The sequence below is a fragment of the Mytilus californianus genome, unplaced genomic scaffold (assembly GCF_021869535.1).
Source record: "Mytilus californianus isolate M0D057914Y unplaced genomic scaffold, xbMytCali1.0.p SCAF_11, whole genome shotgun sequence".
Classification (NCBI taxonomy): Eukaryota; Metazoa; Mollusca; class Bivalvia; order Mytilida; family Mytilidae; genus Mytilus; species Mytilus californianus.
In genome coordinates, this window is record NW_026262593.1 from 15442417 (window position 1) to 15463722 (window position 21306).

General features: G+C 32.0%; 1 protein-coding gene across 2 annotated transcripts in view; it reads right to left on the minus strand.

Moving 5' to 3' along the window:
- Positions 1-21306, minus strand: part of LOC127719646 (piRNA biogenesis protein EXD1-like) — a 154825-nt gene that overhangs the window by 25340 nt on the left and 108179 nt on the right. The window contains exon 5 of one of the 2 annotated variants that reach the window (XM_052225875.1): positions 18187-18627. The exons of the other annotated variant lie outside the window; for it this stretch is intronic. Coding sequence (XP_052081835.1) covers positions 18538-18627 — 90 coding nt within the window. The 3' untranslated portion in view covers positions 18187-18537. Of the gene's footprint in view, positions 1-18186; positions 18628-21306 lie in introns of those variants that run through there. 2 annotated transcript variants of the gene reach the window in all.

Consider the following 21306-nt stretch of genomic DNA (forward strand, 5'->3'; position numbering starts at 1 on the left):
ATCAGGGGGCTGTGGACAGAGGTTCACACAGTGAGGCCCATGATGAAATTACATTTTGCCAAAAAGGATTAAATTGAATTTTAGTTTTATTGAGCGCTGATTTTGATAAATACCAAGTATTTTCTCCACATTTCATTTCAAGATGAATTTCCAATAACACCTTCCATGAAGAATAATTTGTAGGGTCTAAAACTTTTTTTAACCAAGGTAAGCTTAAGTGATTTGGGATTTGATATGTGGCATTTTTACACCGCCATCCTAATAATTTGAGATAGGTATATTTCTTTTAATTTTGTCCCCTTTACCATCCAACACAAATCTGTATAGCATAGCTTGTACCTCCCTTAAGATATATGGAGATCGATCTGGTAAAACAGTAAAACATTGAATTAGAATTGGTAGGGCAAGAGTTTTCACAACTTCAATTTTTTCCATATATAGTAATGTTTCTAAATGACCAATCACTGAAGAGATTTTTTACTTTTGTGAATTTTTTCTAAATAATGATCAACACATATATCAACTTTTGAAAAAAAATATTGAATGACTAGGAGTTTGAAATTTCCTGAATGGTTCCATAGTATTTTTTATATGTGTTTAGCTCCTCACAACTGCCCCTTTTTGCCCCAATCCATATAACTTGGTTTTTTTCCAAAGTTAGTCTTCAAACCAGAGCAGGAGTAAAACAAGTCTATCTTATTCAGAGTACTGTTTAGAGATTCTTCACTATCGTCCAGGATCAAAGTCGAATCATCAGCATACTGGCTGAGTAAAAAATCAGAATTTCTAATTTTTATACCATTAATGCTGTTGTCATATTTAATTGATGCACTAAGCAGTTCCAATCATAAAAAAGGTAGGCAGACAACGTATCCCCTTGCCGTACCCCCTCACTATTACAAAAAAAATCAGATAGATAGCCATTATTTTGAATACAACTTTTTAAATTATAGTATAGGGTTGTGAACCATTTCACTATTGTGTCACCAAAACCTAGAAATTTCAAAATTTCGCATATAAAGTTCCACTCTAGAGAATCGAAAGCTTTTTCAAAATCTAACAAGACAAGCAAGCCAGGAATATCTTCCACATCTACTTTTTGTAATAGGTCATATATAAGACGTGTACACTCACCAATATATATGCCTGCCATAAAGACAGTTTGAGTTTCCATAATCAGGTGATCAAGCACTTTTTAAATTCTAATTGCAATACGTATTGATACTATTTTATAGTCTACATTAAGTAGTGAAATAGGTCGCCCATTTTTTTAGAAAATGTTTGGGTTTACCATCTTTAGGTAGACAGGTGATAACTCCTTGTGTTTGTGAAATTGATAAATTACCCTCTTGAAATGCTTCTTTGAAAGAACGCAGCAGGAAAGAATAGATGTCGTGCCTAATTTTTGTATAAACTCAGTGGTAAAACATCCAAACCAGGAGATTTTTCATTTTTTATATTTTTTAATGCATTATGAATTTCTGAGCTTTTTAATTCCCCCTCTAAATCATTATATTTTGTTCATCAGAGAGAATTTTGATAAATGGGTTTTCCAAAGAAAAGAAATTCGTCCTGTGTATATTATTTATAAATGTTTTCTTGGATGTATAAAGATTCTCATAATATAACTTTTGTTCTGCACGAATTTTTGCTTGATCAGTGATAGTTTCTCCACTATTTAAAGTTAATATTTTTGTATTACTTTTTCTATATAATTTCTTTTATCTAGATTGCAGAAATATTTAGTACTCTCTCCCTCAATTTTGCCATTTTACTTTTGCTTTCATTATTGCCCCTTTTATTCTAGATTCTCTTAACGCCCATAACTGAGGTTTAATACGAGTAATTTCTCTCCTTTTTTCATTAATGTTTTCATTACTGTTCAATTTGTTCAACTGAAGTACTAATTCTTTTTTTTCCCCTACTGCGTTCTTTCTTTTTTAAAAGACGAATAAGATATTGTTTTACCTCGTATCATCATTTTTAATGTTTCCCAAAACAGTTGATCTGAAATAGAAAATTCTATGTCTTCCCTGTTTTCAAAATCAACTATTTTATATTGTTCAATACAATCAGCAATACAAGTTTTAATATTAGCAATAAATTCTCTGTCATATAATAACGTCTCTTTGCCTTTTTCATTTGTATTAAATTGAATGGACAGAGATACAGGTGAGTGATCAGACCTGTATGCAACACAAATATCACATGAGGTGATAAATGGTTGAAAATCAGATGAGACAAGAAAGTAGTCCAGTCTTCCCTGTTTCTTGTTTGGTCCTCTCCCGGAAAACCTCTTTTCCACTGGGTGTAATTCACTATATACACCAACTAAAATCTATTTCTGCCATCATTTCATAAACCTTTTTTTTTTTAGCTTTTGGATTGTTTTTATGCAAATAATGTAAAGTATCCATATCATAATTTTGTGGTAAATTCCAACCACCCCCAACTATTACTGAAGTTTAACCAAAATTTTCAATATCTCGTTGGAAAATTTCATAAAAAACTGGTTTGTCCTCATTGGGTCCATATACTACTGCCATTGTCATTCTATGATTGAATTTTTTTTTATCTAAAGAAAAAAGTGCTTCTGAACATGATAGCCACACCCCTACTGCTCGTGGTATGAGACCCCAATATTATTTTATATCCCCATTCTGTCTGCCAATACTTTTTAGGTTCTTTACAATGAATATCTACCAAGAAAACCATATTATAATTTTCTCTACATTTGCTAAATATATCTCTTCTTTTTATTTTATCAGAAGACAGGCCTCTACAATTTATGCATCCAATTTTTCAAACTACCCATATTTCATATCACTTACAGTTGTGACAGATATATGTACGTAAATAATACAGTCAATAAACCTATTCAGAGCAATATAAACAAATAAAGTACAAATAAGCAGAGAGAAATGAAAGTGAATTAAAAAAAAATTCCAACCTTTCAAACAATAACCACTAGATTTCTCCCGTTTCATGGTTATACAATTTTAATTAACTCAAATACAGTGGGTTTTCTTCTTCCCCAGCCATTTGTGTAAACAAAATCTAGTTCTCATCAAAATATTTTCCCCTATCTTCATGCCTCTGAAAGAAAGGTTTTTTAAACATATGTATGTTGTAGATATCTCTAAATCTGTTTCCCAGTCCAGGTTTTGTAATGTTTAATTTAGAGGATCGGATGTTTAACTGTTGGTTATTGTTGACAGGGGTCCCCCCTGTTTTGTTGAAAGCAGATAGTTATGCTTTTAGTTGATTATGACTTATCTCTTAGAATGACTTTAAAAGATAATACAGTTACTAAAGACTCTTTAGTGACATGTTACATAAATATGGAGCTCTTAAGCCATAAAAAAAAGAAACAGTAATAGGAAACTATCTTATGAAATGTGTGCTTCAAGAAAGACCGCCAGTGACCGCGTTCAAAACTTATGAAAACTATTGACACCTAGACGAGTTCAAAAAGGGTGCATATTTGGAATACCTTTTACCTAAATACTCTCGAAAGGCAAATATTATGTGTTTCTTTAGCTTAAAGTGAGTAATTGTTATCCGTGTTTTTATCTGAACAGCTTGAGTCAAGCCATCCGGTGAAATTTGCTCATGCTAACCTGAGCTACCTAATATGCAAATTAGTCATGTGCGGAGAAACCGGGACATTCAATTTATCAACTTAGAAAAAAATCAATTCAGAGACAGTTTTAAAATACCCAAGGCAAAAAAATAATTACATTCAACAATAATAAACAAAATATTACTATGAGTTTTCTAATGAGTTTTGTTTTATTAATTTTTTGTTTAATTCAGTAAAGTTATTTATACATGAGAAGGTCTGCTAAAAAGAATATGACGATCTCTTCTTTTTAAGCATAACGAACGGATACTCTTTAATTTAAACTAGACGTATTTTCCTCTGTTCGGATGAAGGCAGTGCACGCCTTTCATTTATAAGATTAAATCGAAGTGTTGCAAAAAGTAAAATCACAAAACTACTGAACTCCGAGAAAAATTCAAAAAGGAAAATCCCTAATCAAATAGCAAAATCAAAAGCAACAGACAGCTGCACATTGGGCACTACACTATACCCACTTTCACGTTTTAATTTCATCCCGGCGGCCAGAACTTCGTCTCGATCTATTAGACTATTGAAACGCACAATGATCTTTCTCTTCTTTTTCTCTCCCTTTTTTCCTGGTAGCTTATGCACGGCCTGGAACAGCATTTTGTCGATGCGCTCCTTAGGTATCTCTAAAAAAAATTTCAAAGAAAATCCTGACAAGTAAATCAGTCACTTTTGACATCTCGGCCAAGGGGGTTCCGCCCACACCACTTATCAACAAGTTCCATTTTCGGCCCCAATACTCCAGCTTTAGACGTGTGATTTTTTCTTCAATATCAATGATGATTGTGTTTTGTTCTAATTTAGATGTCAAATTTATTGCCAATATCTCAAATGATTTGTTTCCTGTTTGATTAAACTTATTGAAAATAAATATGAAATATGCATGGTATACGGGAACGAAACATTGCCTCAACATCACAAAAAAACACAATCTATATTAACTATGAATAAATTTTACAAAACTAAACAACGTAATTGTGTCAATACCGTATCTTCAATTTAGATAAATAAGTAAAAAAATTTATAAGGAAAGCACTGACGTGGTTCTTGGTGTTAAATAGGCACATTGATATGTGGCAAGATTATTTGTGTAACACCTTTAACCTTCACTCTTTTACTATCACTGGAATAGCCAGACGTACACGGAAGAGTGCACAATTTTAATCGGTTTTAAACAAAACACTATTTCTTTGTGTACAGCATTTCAATACAAAAACGAAAATAAATATTTAAAGAATCACACTTTGGTTACGCGACTGTAAATAAGCGATTCAAAATAACTAAAAAAAACTATAAAGTAACGCTATCCAGAAAGGTTTTGAGAACTATTCCTTTGCTTGTCTAATACAATATTACAATAAAAAAGGTATTCTGTTTTTATCCCTTTTAATTAAATTTCTGCAAGCCATTTTGTACATTGAATTTTTTTGATAAAGGTCACTTCGACATATATTTTATCGCACCTCGGGTAAATTATTGACGTAATGATTGGTTTAACGCCGTCACGTGGTGACCCCGTATGGATTCATATGGGTCGGTATATTTCATATTGGGTTCATGACGTCATGTCTTCTATTCATGATGACGTCATCTTTTAATGCCATTGTATTTCATTGTTTATTTCTAAAAAGAAATTTGCAGGAAAATGCCCGTGTGCGATAAAATCGTTATAAAGCTCACGAATGGCCCTCTATACATCTATAGAGGGTTAGTAAAATCCAGGGGGATTTAACTGACCCTCTAAGGATCCATATAGGGTCAGTAGCAAACCATGTAACTTGTAGTAAATATCTTTATGATGCTGTTTATGATAATGCATGAATTTTGTTTTTCTTTACAAGGGGTTCATGTTCTTTATTTTATACTTTATTTATGGATCGGTATTAAAGATGAGGATTGATTAACTTTTTGTCGTTTTGTTTCCTTCGAAAAACGGACGAGAAAGGATTACCAATTTCATTATTCATCATTTATTCACAGGTATAATGCTATACATGTAAAAATGTCCAGCAAAGTTAAACCATTTCTAGATGTTTATCGCAAATAATTTCATTTTTTCCTTTAAAGTGTAGTTACCGTTCTGGTTTTGCTAAAGACAATGTACACACATTTATATTCTGCCGCGGAATCACTACTATCTCAATTTATTTTGACATCATTAATAATGAACCGATACATAAATGGATAAAACGATGTGGCGTGCAGTTATAAACACTGTATCATCACCACATCCTTTATGTGCAATTAAATCACGTTTATCTTAACTGATGTTATAATTACAAGAATTGAAAGTAGAATGAAGTGTTGTTAGATACTTGTTTGCACAGGGTGGACACAGGATATGAATTTAAAAGTTATCTTTTTTTTTATTTTTGTGTGTGTAGTGTTTTTCTGGCTTTGTAGCATTGTGTCCTGTTAAAATAATATTTTTATAACTTTTTTAGATTCATGATTGTTGATTGCTTCTTTGGTATTTCTCTATTTCCTTTATTTGTATTCAAAGAGCTCGATATAAACATCATTTTACAGAAGTAAAAACGTTTTGTTCACACAGAATAAGTATTATACGTTTTCCATACTAATACATTATTTCCAAACTTGCATACTTTTGAACATGGACCTTTTGTAAAAAAACCAAAAAGAAATTTATTAATAGAAGAACTCGAGTATAAATTTCATCTACGATTTCATTCATGCAAGAGGTTGAGTAGTCGCTCTGTGTCTGTCTCAATGTTATATGTATAACTGTTTTAAAGAATAAAAGATTACAAACCGATTTATGCATTGTAATGGTATGTATTTCCTAATTTTCATCAGAAACTAATTTGAGAGCTTTTAATAAATGTTTCAACGTGATATTGAATAAGAAAATACCAAACGCATATTTATATTTACATTTCATCATATAATTATAAAAAAAATTATTTTCATTTGCATGGTATTATTAGAAAAAGACAGGTTAGATTACCCCACTATTGCCATCAAAAACATAGAAATGTACTCAGGAAATGGAATTATCTATATTTGTGCATAACCTGCCGATACACAATCGTGCTGTCCAACATCGTCATATATATTTATGTACTTAAAAAAAAGAACGAAATAAGTACGAAAAAAGAGTGTAGGTAATGACCAATAAGAGTAGTGCTTCAAACAAAATGTGTGGAATTTGTGAGTTGAAATAAAAAAAGCTTTTCGTATGTTTCATGCTATATGTTAGCAAATTGATGTTTGTAACCCAGAATATCAGACGCAGTCCTCGAAGAATGATATATAGATTATACTTTTCACCAAGATATCTATCTGTTTTGATCATAATCATTGGCGTTTGTAATATATGTATTCCGTAACTGGCATCGTACATAATCATGATCGTTTATAATAGAGGAAATGGTTAAGTAAAATATATTTGCACAAATCAAAGTTTCTGTATGAGATATCATATTTTGTTGAAACATTCATAAATGATATTGATAATTCAGTGCAAGACCCTGACAAAGTTATATATATTACAGTTATTAAACAGCAGTTTACCGCTGTTCAAATTTAATTATTTTATTGAGAAAAATATAACTCGTGGTGACAAACAAAAATAAGGGAATTGAATGACCTCTAAAATGAGCGAGACTGGAAGCTTTGACACGGTAAGCATCTCCTACTATGCATGTATCACCCGTCATGGGAATCAATACTCAGTCAAAATATCACAATCGGGAAAAGGACATAATCGGAAAAATTACAGATCGGACGACATTTTTGTGATATCGAAGAAATAAGACAGCGAAAACATGTCACTCGAAATGTTTACTTTATGGTAGGTCACGTTTTCCACTGTAACTAACTCTCGATCATTTATTGTTTCCTTAATTTTCGAATGGTGCATTGTTTTAAAAGTGTTCAAAATGAAGCCTTACTATTGTTTGTGAGTTTGCAAGACAATCTACTGGAACAGAATACTTATCAATTTCATGTATGATTGATTGATTGTTTGGTGTTTAACACCACTTTTAGCACTATTGTGCAATTTCGTGGTGGTCGGTATTTATTGAAGAAGGAAGCCGGCGTGCCTGGAGGGAGCCACCGACCTTCGGTAGGAAAAGTGTTGTTAGATACTTGTTTGCACAGGGTGGACACAGGATATGTATTTAAAAGTTATCTTTTTTTTTTATTTTTGTGTGTGTAGTGTTTTTCTGGCTTTATAGCATTGTGTCCTGTTAAAATAATATTTTTATAACTTTTTTAGATTCATGATTGTTGATTGCTTCTTTTGTAATTTCTCTATTTCCTTTATTTGTTATCAAAGAGCTCGATATAAGCATCATTTTACAGAAGTAAAAATGTTTTGTTCACACAGAATAAGTATTATACGTTTTCCATACTAATACATTATTTCCAAACTTGCATACTTTTGAACATGGACCTTTTGTTAAAAATCCAAAAAGAAATTTATTAATAGAAGAACTCGAGTATAAATTTCATCTACGATTGCATTCATGCAAGAGGTTGAGTAGTCGCTCTGTGTCTGTCTCAATGTTATATGTATAACTGTTTTAAATAATAAAAGATTACAAACCGATTTATGCATTGTAATGGTATGTATTTCCTAATTTTCATCAGGAACTAATTTGAGAGCTTTTTATAAATGTTTCAACGTGATATTGAATAAGAAAATACCAAACGCATATTGATATTTACATTTCATCATATAATTATAAAAAAAATTATTTTCATTTGCATGGTATTATTAGAAAAAGACAGGATTGTTTACCCCACTATTGCCATCAAAAACATAGAAATGTACTCAGGAAATGGAATTATCTATATTTGTGCATAACCTGCCGATACACAATCATGCTGTCCAACATCGTCATATATATTTATGTACTTAAAAAAAAGAACGAAATAAGTACGAAAAAAGAGTGTAGGTAATGACCAATAAGAGTAGTGATTCAAACAAAATGTGTGGAGTTTGTGAGTTGAAATAATCAGCAAAGTTGCCCAACCTTTCATACGACAAATTGTATTTTCTCATGTGACTTTTTATTCTAATATATAATTCTGAATTAATATAAAAACTGAATCTTCGTTATTCCATTATTTGTATGTGCGTGCATAATGGGTTTTTTAATTCGTTGATTTTGTATTGTTACCTAGGCAGACAGTAACTGTTTACTGTGCATTTGTCTTTTTAAACATCTGATCCCATATCCAGTAGTTGCGTTTATTGTGTAAACACTTTATACTCGTCTGAATTAATGAATTTTAGAACATAATTATATTTACAAGGATAAGAAAAAATAAGAATGACGCTGCCCTGAAAGACTTTAGATGTGTAGATCCTATTTATACATATACATATATTTCGGCGTCGGACAAGGTCATGGTTTCTCAGACTGTTGATCGTGTCTTTAAACTAAATCGTTGGAGGTGTATCTATTAACATGTTCGACTGGAAAACATGATCCATGAAAGGGGCATTACGTGTCAAAATCATGTTCACCGCTTTAACAAATTCAAAACTATTATTTACACTAAAACGAATATCCAAATAACAAAGAGTACAAAAGAAACAATAAACAATTCACAATAATGCGTTGATCGTGCGCATATTTTCAGTAAAAAGCATTTTTGCACTTCATACAAAACACTCCAATTAGATTTTAAAAAGAAGTATCCAATTATGAAATCTAAAAAAAAAGACATGCTCGTGCAATTATATAATGACAATTATAATATGACGTATTTCTTTCGCCTTGTAAACAACAGTGTGATAAAATTCTCGATATATCTATATGTAGCGCAGAATCCAAGAAATACATATTAAAGGCTGTTACAATTTACTTCCCACGTACATCCTCATGTATCGTAACCTATGTGCACACAATACGCCAATAGCGCTGTGTTGATAATTGCAATTGCTTCTCCTAACCTGATACTATCAAAATAAGTTGAAAAGGGCTTGGCTCATCAGATGTACAAAAAGCACAAAAACAACTAACAAAAATCAAAAGACACTTAAAAAGATCTAATAAGAAAATCAGGTACCAAAGCCTAGAGTGTCAATCAATGCACATCCAACTTCCAATGGATTTAGTGTAAAAATAGCATTAACAGTCAGAGAAATACATATCCGTGCACAATGCCAAAAAAAAATAGGTTTTCACAGATTGTAGGACCATGAATGTACATTTGCGTATAACAAAAATATTTAGTTGGGTTTAATTTATTGATAACGAAATAAATATTTATACCGATAAAAACAATATTCAAAGATTTAATAAGAGTGTTGAATTTGTAACCTTTCGCGATAAGTTTATTTGAAGGATAAATAAGTTTACCCGGAACGTCTCTAAATTTACGGGCTTGGTTAACAACATCACTGAGGAAATTAGGATGTGCTATCCCGTTTGTAGAAAGTTATAAGGTACAGCCAAACTTCAAAATGAAATCTTTGTATATACAAAAAAAAATAAGTAAAGGTTTTAAGCAATGTGTGGTAACGAAATCCTTGACATAATAGTTTACAAGGAATACATAAATTACATTTATTGAAATCCAAAATGTGACAACAGAGACTGGTAAAGAGAACGAGCTAGGAAATATAAACATCGTGAAATGGTGCAAGGGAACATCAACGTCCACAAAAGGAAAATGAACAATACGGAACGAAAAATCGTTTCTTTTGTCGTCAGCTTTTGTATACAGTTCCCGTGTAAAACTGAAATATCTGAATCTAGGAAAGGACAGTTACTTGATTTATTTAAGGTAAGTTCTGTTGGGTAAATTTCAGTAGCATATTTAGAGAATTGTTGAGTATTTGACGAAAACAATATCACCAAGATAACGGAAAGTGTTGTTGAATTTATCGATTAAATGGAATTAAGACGCATCTTTACTGAGTTTGGCCATAAATTGTGATTAATTACATTCATAAAAATTCTTAAAAAATTGCGAACCGTCTAGGATTAAACGACTACAGACAGCGTCTCCCCGGGTCTAAATGACAATATCATGGGCAAAGGGAACATATCTAAAACTTGCTCTATTGATATCATGACTGTTGTTGATAAAAGACAACGCAATCATAGGTCTCGTGGCAATCGCATTTACCGCAATCAACGAAATAAACATCGTTCTTCTTTTACACTATATTCAAAAACAATGGTAGGCATCAATTATTATGCAAACTGGGTCAAATGCCAATTAGTAAATTACATAATATTTATAACAAATGTGATACAATATCGTTTTTCGGTCCAAAATATGAGTGTACACGGATTATTACAGCTTTTTGTCACCATAGACTGTTCCCTCAAATTGACAAACCTGAAGATCATAAAAAGTATTTTTATAAAAATAAAATACATTTGTAGAGATATTGATTTTATTAATTTGTCTAGTATTTTTCATGACTCTACCGATCAAAACTTTATACCTCCATATTTTGATAACATGAAGCCACCTATAATTTCTTATTCGTATAAAAAAAACCAGCAGAAGTTTAATTTTTAATTATACGTCAGTTACATCAGACGTTAGTATAGAAAATAATGCTCTGTCAACATGAGACTGTGGAAGATCGAAGTTTAGATATGCTCCGTATGGCCATTTTATTACAGGAGACCTCAACATCGTTCAAGACCGAGAGGTTATAAACTTTCTAAAACAAGGACCAATACATCGTCCACCGTCGGAAATAATTTGGGAGGAGTGTCGTCAGGTTATTAAAGATGCTTTTTCATCCTATTGTAAAAAATGGTGCCCGAAATTTTTCAGACAACGCGTTTTTGGATTGCTGCCCCTGAATTGGTAATTTTAAGTAAATTAGCAGTTTTTGGTTTTTATTTGATTGGAGTTTTATTTTTAAGTCGTTATAACGACTAAGCTACTTGTTATAACGACTTAGCTAACAACTTAGCTAACTTGTTTTAAGGACTTAAGGACTTAACTAACTCGTTTTTTAAAAACAACTTAACTAACTTGTTTACTTAAAAACTACTTATTGTAAATACACAATTTTTTAACAGAGTTATGTTTGATTACAATATTTTTTTTAATGCATTGATATTTTCCACTTGTATCACAGATCATCACATATTTATTTGTAAAATTCAACCGTCTGGGTAACCGAGACTAGTTCCAGATTTGATTTTATTTCTCTTTCTTTTTCAGGAGTTATAACCCGGGATACAGTCATCTTTCTTTGGTTGGTACATGCATACTCTATTGATAAGAAATATACCGAAAACTTAATCACATTTACGGATTGGTATTAAAAGTATCGCATTTTAGTGAGGAGAAAAAAATAACAATAACTTCTACTTTTGCCGCCCTACAGACTGGACCAATTTTAAAAATAAACACTGTTGATATATTTATTTCAAATGTTTCTATTAAAAAGGTGTTTTATATTTAGAAATGCACTATCTGTATCTAAAATATTGTGCACATCTATTTCGTTATAAAAATTAAGTAAATGCTAAGTAGCCTTTAAATTACTTTCCCACCTCTTTTCGAGTTTGTCAAACAACAATTAACTACTTGGCTGACAATGCTGTTGTGTTAACCAAAGTTTGCTTATTACTTGAATAGCCTCGAACGTCTTAACGGTACGCCATTTGGAAATAGTTGCTAGACAATTTCGAAATTTAAAGATTAATACAGTTTATCTCAATAAATAGTTACACATGGATTCCTTAAACTTTGCGATAGTGTTCCAAAAGTTAAAGCATTGTTTGCTATATGTGTAATGTTTGTAATGTTTAAAAAAAACAAAGTTGTTGGAAATATGACGAAATTATTACCAAACTTAAAAGAAATTTTTTAAACTAAAATGTTGCAAAATATTTTGGAGCGATGGACAGACGGTCTTTCGTAGATCAGTGCAAATGGCTTTATATCACTAGCGGAAAGAAGAAACTTTACATGCGTATAAGCTATACAATATCGTAAATGTATGCACTACCACATTAAGCAAACGCCGACACCATTTACCATTATGGTAAAACAATTCAAACGAGAATAAACCAACGGCTTGATTGATTTACAAAACTGTATATGACAAACAAATATGATATACAGAAACAAACAACAACTACTAAATTACAGGTTGAACCCCCGTTCCTGACTTATTTGTATGATTGTCATATATAATATTTAGCGCGGTTAAACATATTTAGAATTTCAATAACGAAACCATCACACATGGATTATTTGATTTGATCAATTTCTAAACTATTATAAATTTTCGAGCATGTTTGTCTAAATCTTTGAATATTCCATGTATTCTACAAATTGGAGAAGGTACACCATTGCTAACACGTTTGAGGATGACAGACTAACTTACGACCAGAATGAATAAGCGTTTGTCTATATAACACGATCTAAAATATTCCTTGTTGTGTAAAACACTAAGAATGCCAACTCCTCACACGTACAAATATCCTTATATCTTGCCTTCTACTTCTCCTGTTTATGTTCCCTTTTTTCTATTTCTTCATTTTCTTGTTTTTCACTCAACTTATAATTATGTCTATTTTAATTCAACATTGGATCCATATAAATGTATAAGAACGCTTACATATGTATAATTAATGTGATATCATATATAAGAGAGAGGCGAAAGATACCAAAGGGGCAATCACACTAAAAAAAGGTCGAAACAAACCAACAAAGCCACAGCTAAAATGAAAAACAACAAGACACACAACAGTCCACAAAACACAACATTGAAAAATAAAATCTGAGCAACAAGAACCCTGTAAAAACCGTGATGATTTATGGTTTTCAGGAAGGGTAAGGAAATCCTGCTCCTTTTGTGTCGTATTATAATCATATTTTGGACAAAACTTCATTGTGCCAGGTCCATTAATATTATGTTTAAAAAAGACATATGTTTAACTGAACTTTCGAACCCGTTGTCTTGGAAGATCTTTAATCCTAAATAGTTGCTTTTTGATGATCCTACAAGGAGTTATAATTTAATTCCTTGCGAACACATTCATAAGGACCGAAAATTCCCATCTGCATCTTTTAAAGATTCCGAATATTGTATATTGAATGGGGTACCACATTTCAAACCCAGCGTCTCGGAAAATATCATATTAGGGCACTAGCTAATGATTAAATTTGTAGCTTTTAGATAATAATACATGGATTTCTGGCGAAAACATTTATAACGGCCGAATTTAAAGTTTATCTTGGCTGATAGAAGAAATTTCACAATAAAAACTGAAACGCAAAAACGCATAAAGATGTTTATTCAGGACAAACAACAGCAGAAATATATATGAACTACCACCAATGAAGGTTGTAAAATACTATAGGTGATACTTAATGCTTTACGTAATGTTTTTTTTTGTCTTTTTTTTTGTCGTTAAGAGCAAAAACTGCACCATAAAAAGGGAATCATCCTTTAACTAAAACAACTCTTGAAAAGTCATCAGCTATTCGTTGATTGCCAAAGGCTATATATTTCTGAAATCTAAATTTTGTTTCGCTGTTCTGAGTGTTCTGAGTGTTCAAGATGTTACATGCAGCTAAAATATTGGTATCAACAATTGATAATAAATACTGGTCTGTATAAAATGTACACGAAAGTAAACCAATGAAAGCCGCTGGAATGCAGTCCAGGACTCGGATAAGCACATTTGAAAAAATGACAGCTTACATGAACTGTGTGCCAATAAAAGCGCAAGTCCAACAAAAATAAAATCTTTATTCAAATTGATAATCTTCAAGAAATTCATGACATGAGCTAAACTTTAAGGCTGTGAGGTCGTTGATACAAATCAGAATTAAGAAACTGAATTGGTCTATCAATACACATGCTACGTCAATCTTTAAAGACCCAAATGTTGCAAAACACTTGTCCTACCTCCATGACAAATATGTTGTTGTCCCCGCAGATAAAGCCCCAAATAACATCGTTTTTGTGTGTAAATCTCATTACACAAACTGCTTGATAAATGAACTAGGTATTGACAATTCACTTGGAAACTCAACATATACCCTCTCGACGCTTACCAAAGAGGAAATCCTGGATAATCATAGGTCTATTCTATGTTCCTTTGGAATTTCAACCAAAGATGAAGAACTGGATCTTCCATCACTGTATTAGATACCTAAACTACATAAGTGTCGTTACAAATAACGGTATATTGCTGGGTCTTCCAAGTGCTCCACGAAACCTCTTTCTAGGTTATTAACATCTATTTTATCAGCAATCAATGCCGGGCTTCAAAGTTCTTGTGAAACTGCATATTCTAGAGATGGCGTGAATCATGTGTGGATACTAAAAAATTCCAAAGATCTTTTAGAGTACATGCAATCTAAGACTCTTTCATTTTGCAATAGTTTTAAAACATTTGACTTTTCTGCACTTTACACAAGTATTCCTCATTTCAAACTAAAAGACAAATTGAGAGAGTTGGTATTGCTTTGTTTCATAAAAAAGAATGGCCAACGTAGATACAAGTATCTTGTCTTAGGGAGGGATAAATCTTACTTTGTAAAGAATCAACCTGATTCAAACAAAAAAATCTCTGAAACTGACATTATCAAGATGCTTGATTTCTTGATTGCAACATATTTATTACGTTGGGAGGACGTGTTTTTCAACAAACTATCGGCATTCCCATGGGAACCAATTGTGTCCCTCTTCTTGCCGACTTGTCTTTGTCTATGGGGTGAAGAGTTCTGCTCCGCGTTGAGTGTCGTACGATGTCATGTAGTCTCTATCATCAAAGACATTTGGTCTCTTGTAGAGAGTGGTTTCATTGGCAATCTTACCAATTATTCTATGTTCCATATATTTTTTTTTTAAATCGAACGTCACAGTTATACGTCTGCATGGTATCTTTCATGAATGTTTTAATTATTATCCGAAATACAGACCTATAACCACCAAACTTAAAATTGACCAATGAACTATGAAACTGAGGTCAAGGTCAGATTGCTACTTCTTGTCGGATATGTTATTCATACAAAAATTAAATCTAGCCTATGTCGATAACTCATGATTGATCGATAAATGACGAAAGTAAGGGCAGTGTCAGTTTACATGCAATTAGACATCTTTATATTGCAATCATCCAATACAACCAATATTGTCCACCTATTGTATTTATTATCTAAGATACCACACTCATTAAGACAAACAAATAAACCATAAAAATGTATTAAATTTCAGACATACTATTTGCGAATAGTATGTTCAAATTACAATCATTTCAGAAAATAATTATACTTGGTCTACTATGAGATTATTAAAAAAAACCCACCAAAATCTCATGAAAAATAAGCATCGACCAATAGCACATGAAAATAAGGTCAATGTTAGATGAACCCCGTTCAATATTCTAGTAGAAATAACAAGCTCTGCATACGCTAATTGTAATTGACACATTGCTTAATAAACTGCTTCGCTGAGCGCAGCTAGATACGCCCGCAGAGGTCCAACCCTGAACAGTTGGGGCAAAAATGGACACAATATTCAAGCTTGATACAGGTATGAATTTGGATTGAATGTAATTAAATATTTGACATATTATAGGTTTCTGAATAAATGTAGTCAAAGAACTTGAAATTGGTAATATGAATTGAATCTATATTCAATAAAGATTTCTTGCTGTTGTGCAATACACTGTGCTGTTGCGCAATACTTAGTAAATCTGTTGTCAGACTATAAACAAATAAAGTTCAATTTATTCTCAATGTCATATTTGAAATTTATGAAAATCATAGGGAGATTACATCAATTGCTATAAATAATTTACCAAGGTTTCATGAGAACTGCTGAAAGCATTTTTGAGTTCTTGTTCAAAAACTGGAAAATCCCCCCTTTTTTAATGAATAAAACCCCATAACTCATAAATGTAAAATCTAAAATTTAAAAAATTCTAAAGGGAGCTTACATCAACAGATATAAACAATTCACCAAAATTTCATGAGAACTGCTGAAAGCATTTTTTAGTTATTGTCCGAAAACTGGAAAATCCCCCTTTTTTATGAATAAAACCGTGTAACTCGGAAACGTAAAATCTAAAATTCAATTAATTCTCAATGTCATATTTGAAATTTATGAAAATCATAGGGAGACTACATCAATAGCTATAAATAATTCACCAAAGTTTCATGAGAACTGCTGAAAGCATTTTTGAGTTATTGTTCAAAAACTGGAAAATCCCCCCTTTTTTAATGAATAAAACCCCATAACTCAGAAATGTAAAATCTAAAATTTAAAAAATTCTAAAGGGAGCTTACATCAACAGATATAAACAATTCACCAAAGTTTCATGAGAACTGCTGAAAGCATTTTTTAGTTATTGTCCGAAAACTGGAAAATCCCCCTTTTTTATGAATAAAACCGTGTAACTCGGAAACGTAAAATCTAAAATTTATAAAAATCGAAAGTGAGCTCATGTCAATAGATATAAACAATTCACCAAAATTTCTTGCAAGTTGGTGAAAGCATTCTTGAGTTATTGTCAGAAAACTGGAAAATCCCCCCTTTTTTAATGAATAAAACCCCAAAACTCAGAAACGGTAAATCTGAAATTTATAAAAAACGACAGGGAGCTCACGTCAATAGATATAAACAATTCACCAAAGTTTCATGCATATTGGTTAAAGCGTTTTTGAGTTAATGTCCGACATGTTGACGACGGACAGACGGACGGACGGACGGACGGACGGACAGACGGACGGACAGACGGACGGACGGACAGACGAACGGACAGACGGTCAACGGTATACCATAATACGTCCCGTAAACGGGCGTATAAAAAGCATCAGAAAAAAAACCGAAGCATAAAAATAGAAAATTGACAAAAGGTTAGTTGAAACCTACCGGTCGGACAGGTGCACCCTACAATCAGCCTATACACAAACGAAACAACGAAAATTAAACCAAGGACAAGCTCTTCTCAGGCAAAACTAAATGTATGTCAAAATTATAAATGCTCATAAATGCTCATAATAACGATCTTCTCAAACTTTTCCAATGAATCATTTTAAACGTAAGTGAGCGGTAAATTCAGAACATATTGATCATACTAGATGGAGAGTTGTTTCATTGACACTCATACCACATCTTCTTATATCTAGTGAAAGAAAAAGAATATTTCATGTACAAATCATTTAGAAAATGAGTATGGTCTGTAACTCCAAAAAGGTCATGGTGTTTCGAGTTCAAAATGAAACCTGCAAAAAATATACACATTTTTATATCGGACATAAAGCAAAATCAGCGAACAAAAAGCAAAACGGACCAAAAGCAACGGACAAAAAGCAAAAGTGTCGGACAAAAAGCAAAATTATCGGACAAAAAGCAAAACGGACAAAAAGCAACGGACAAAAAGCAAAATTATCAGACAAAATGCAAAACGGACAAAAAGCAACGGACAAAAAGCAACGGACAAAAAGCAAAAGTGTCAAACAAAAATCAAAATTATCGGACAAAAAACAAAAGTGGACAAAAAGCACCGTATCACACGTCCTGTCTGTTTTTGTTTGATGTTTTTCTTTGTATCGATCTGATGAGTTATGATACGCTCTTTTTTTTTTTTTTTTTTTGTTTCACCAACTTTCATTTAAGGAGGCTCGAGGCTATAAACACTTTATATAAGAAATTCCTGAAAACTTGATATCTTATCCCTTAAAGTGAGTGGATCGAAATAATAAAATAAAATTAGGGGGTCACCGTTCATTTAAGCGTTGTATAGGCCACCGAAATTAGGAGGTTTTTTTTGCTGTTTTACAAAGGAATAAAAAAAAAATTGTGTGTTGATATACTTAGATTTTGATAACGGATACAATTTATGTAATATTTTGTTTTAATTTGTTTTACAACAAGCACAGGTATAGTTTTACACGTCAGCTTAGAAAATATATAGGTCACCGTTTGTTTAAGAAAGATATTTCACATCCTTAATCCAATTATCCATTTTTGGCGGGAAAAGACTAATAGGGAAAATGTCACCTGCATTACCTTCATCCTACAAAAAATAAGAGATCTAAATTACAGATTTACATTGAAATTTCTATTCTAAGAGAATTATAAGTGAAGTTCAGAAAAAGCACAAAAAAATGGGGGTCACCGATCTTTTAAGAGAGATAAATCACTAAAAGGGTGAAACCATGGCAACAAAAAAATGGCTATTTTTGATAAAATTCAATTTTTTCTTCCGTTTTTTAGCCAAAACTATATCAAATGAAAACCTAATTTTAGTTTACAATACCCCGTATTGATATGCAGGCCCACATTAAATTGTAGGTCATATGGTCAAATCGTAAGGTCAAAGGTCAAGGTCATGGCATTCATAAATTTTGAAATATTTTTTATGAGATCATTTGATTAGTAAAATCAAACTTTACAGATATTCCGTGGCGGATCCAGAACTTTTTATAAGGAGAGGGGAGGCACTAACTGCCATAAGAGGGGACCCGCTACAGTCATGCTTTAGTGATTTTCTATATAATTAACCAAATTTTTCCCACGAAAGGGGGGCCTGGGCCCCCCAGCCCCCCCCCCTGGATTAGCCTACGATATTCTTTAATACATTATGTAAAACAAGAAGTGGAAGGTGGAACTGAATGATTATATAATTCAATTGTCAACGTGACCATTGTTAAAATAGTCAAACTTGGATTGTAGGGAACAATCTAGATAATTCTAAATACCAAATATTTAGAAGGAAAAGTACCTAACTTTTATAGATTATGACCTACTGAAAAATGCTCCTTATTAGATCTAATGTCAATAGGACATACAAATTAACAAGATGTACTAGTCTACTATAGATGATTAGATAGATAAACAAAAATTAATTTCCCCTCTTTTCCTCCAAGTCTGATATGGGAAACCTCAAACATCAATTCCATCAAAAAATAAAATAGGTGCATAATGGCATTTGGAATTATAATTCTCTGCAAACTTCATGACTTATGTTACACTTTCTTAGTTTTTGTGAAAAAAGGTTTAGATTAATGTGTAGTCTGTGCCTGTCCCAAGTCATGAGCCTGTTATTCAGTGGTTGTCATTTGTTGTTGTCATATTTTATTTTTTTTTGTGTTTTGTACATTAATCAGGCTGTTATTTTCTTTTTTGAATTGCTTTACATTTGTCATTTTGTTTTATAGCTTGCTATGCGGTATGGAGTTGGCTCATTGTTGAAGGCCATCGGGTGACTTATAGTTGTTAACTTCTATGTCTTTTTGGTCTCTGGTGGAAAGTTTTCTCAGTGGCAATCATGCTGTGTCTCATTGGCAATACTATCCCATCTTTTTATATATATTTGAAATAAAATTTAGACATAATGCTGACAAAAATAACACACAGGACAGCTTCTATGTTTGTTGTATAATGAATTATAAGAGGAGCCATTTATATCTAAGTTTGACATACTAGACAAATTCTTTTTTTCATTTCATAGGAGTACTCTTGTTTATGTATAAAAAAATGATACATGAGATAGTTGAACATTATACACCAGCCATTTAATCTTTTTTCATATCTGTCAATTTATTCATTTTATGCTTTTGAAATTACATACATAAAACATTTCCAGTTCAATAGTGTGTTAAATTTGTATTAACTAGAAAATGTGTCTATAAGACACAGGATGTCCTGCAATTAAATGTAGGTCACAGTGATCAAATTGTTGATGAGCTGTGTGGAACTATAAAAGAATACTGTAGTGGTGATTATATAACTATAGGTTTCTGTGAAATGAACCTAAACGCAAGACTTAACCAAAGACACTAAAGCATGCAATGTAGGTCATAGTGACTCAAGTAATGTGTTGTACTACTAGTATACAAGATGTCTGTGGTGAATAAACATCATCGATATATTACCATAAGTTTTCTGAGAAATGGAGCTAAATGCAAAACTTAACTGGATAGGGATGTACATACTTATGGACGGACAAGGGTATATCTATATAATCCATCCACATGTGTGGCAACGCATAATAAAATCCAACCTTGGTATCTACTTTAAATATAAATAACAACATGCCCCCCCCCCCCCCCTCCCCTTTTTCCTCATACAAGAATTTTAAGTGCACACATGTTTTTTATGCAAAAAAACAGTGTTTTTGAGATTTATAAAGTTTGCAACAGTAAATTATATTGATAAGTGTACCTGTGTCATTTCATATACTACCTTTATTTTCTTTTGTAGGATAGTAAGTTGACCAAATACTATGTACATGTATATGCCTATCGGCACTAAAATTACATGCAAGTTTTCCACTTAAAATTGAAAAAAACATTGCATCAGCATATATTGTACTTCTTGTATCATCTTAGCATAGAAATGAGCAAAATGTAAAAAATTTCAATTTCCTATAGCTTCTGTATTCATTTTTATGCGTAAATATGTGTTATGGTCTAAATTGACCAAAAAATAATTTTCAATCATACATGGCCAAGACCATATGTGGTATGATATTTGTAACTTTTTTTCCAGTCAAGGTACATTAAATATATGTTGAAGAATTATTTAAACCAAAAAACCTTTAAAATTTTAAATTGGTAGAATAAAATACATTTTTATGTAAAGCCACCTTCATTTGAAAATCTCTTTTTTTCAGGCACAGGCTCAAATTAATTTAAAGTTTGAATAATTGTAATAAATCTTGAATCCTTGATACATTGAATGATTCTTCAAT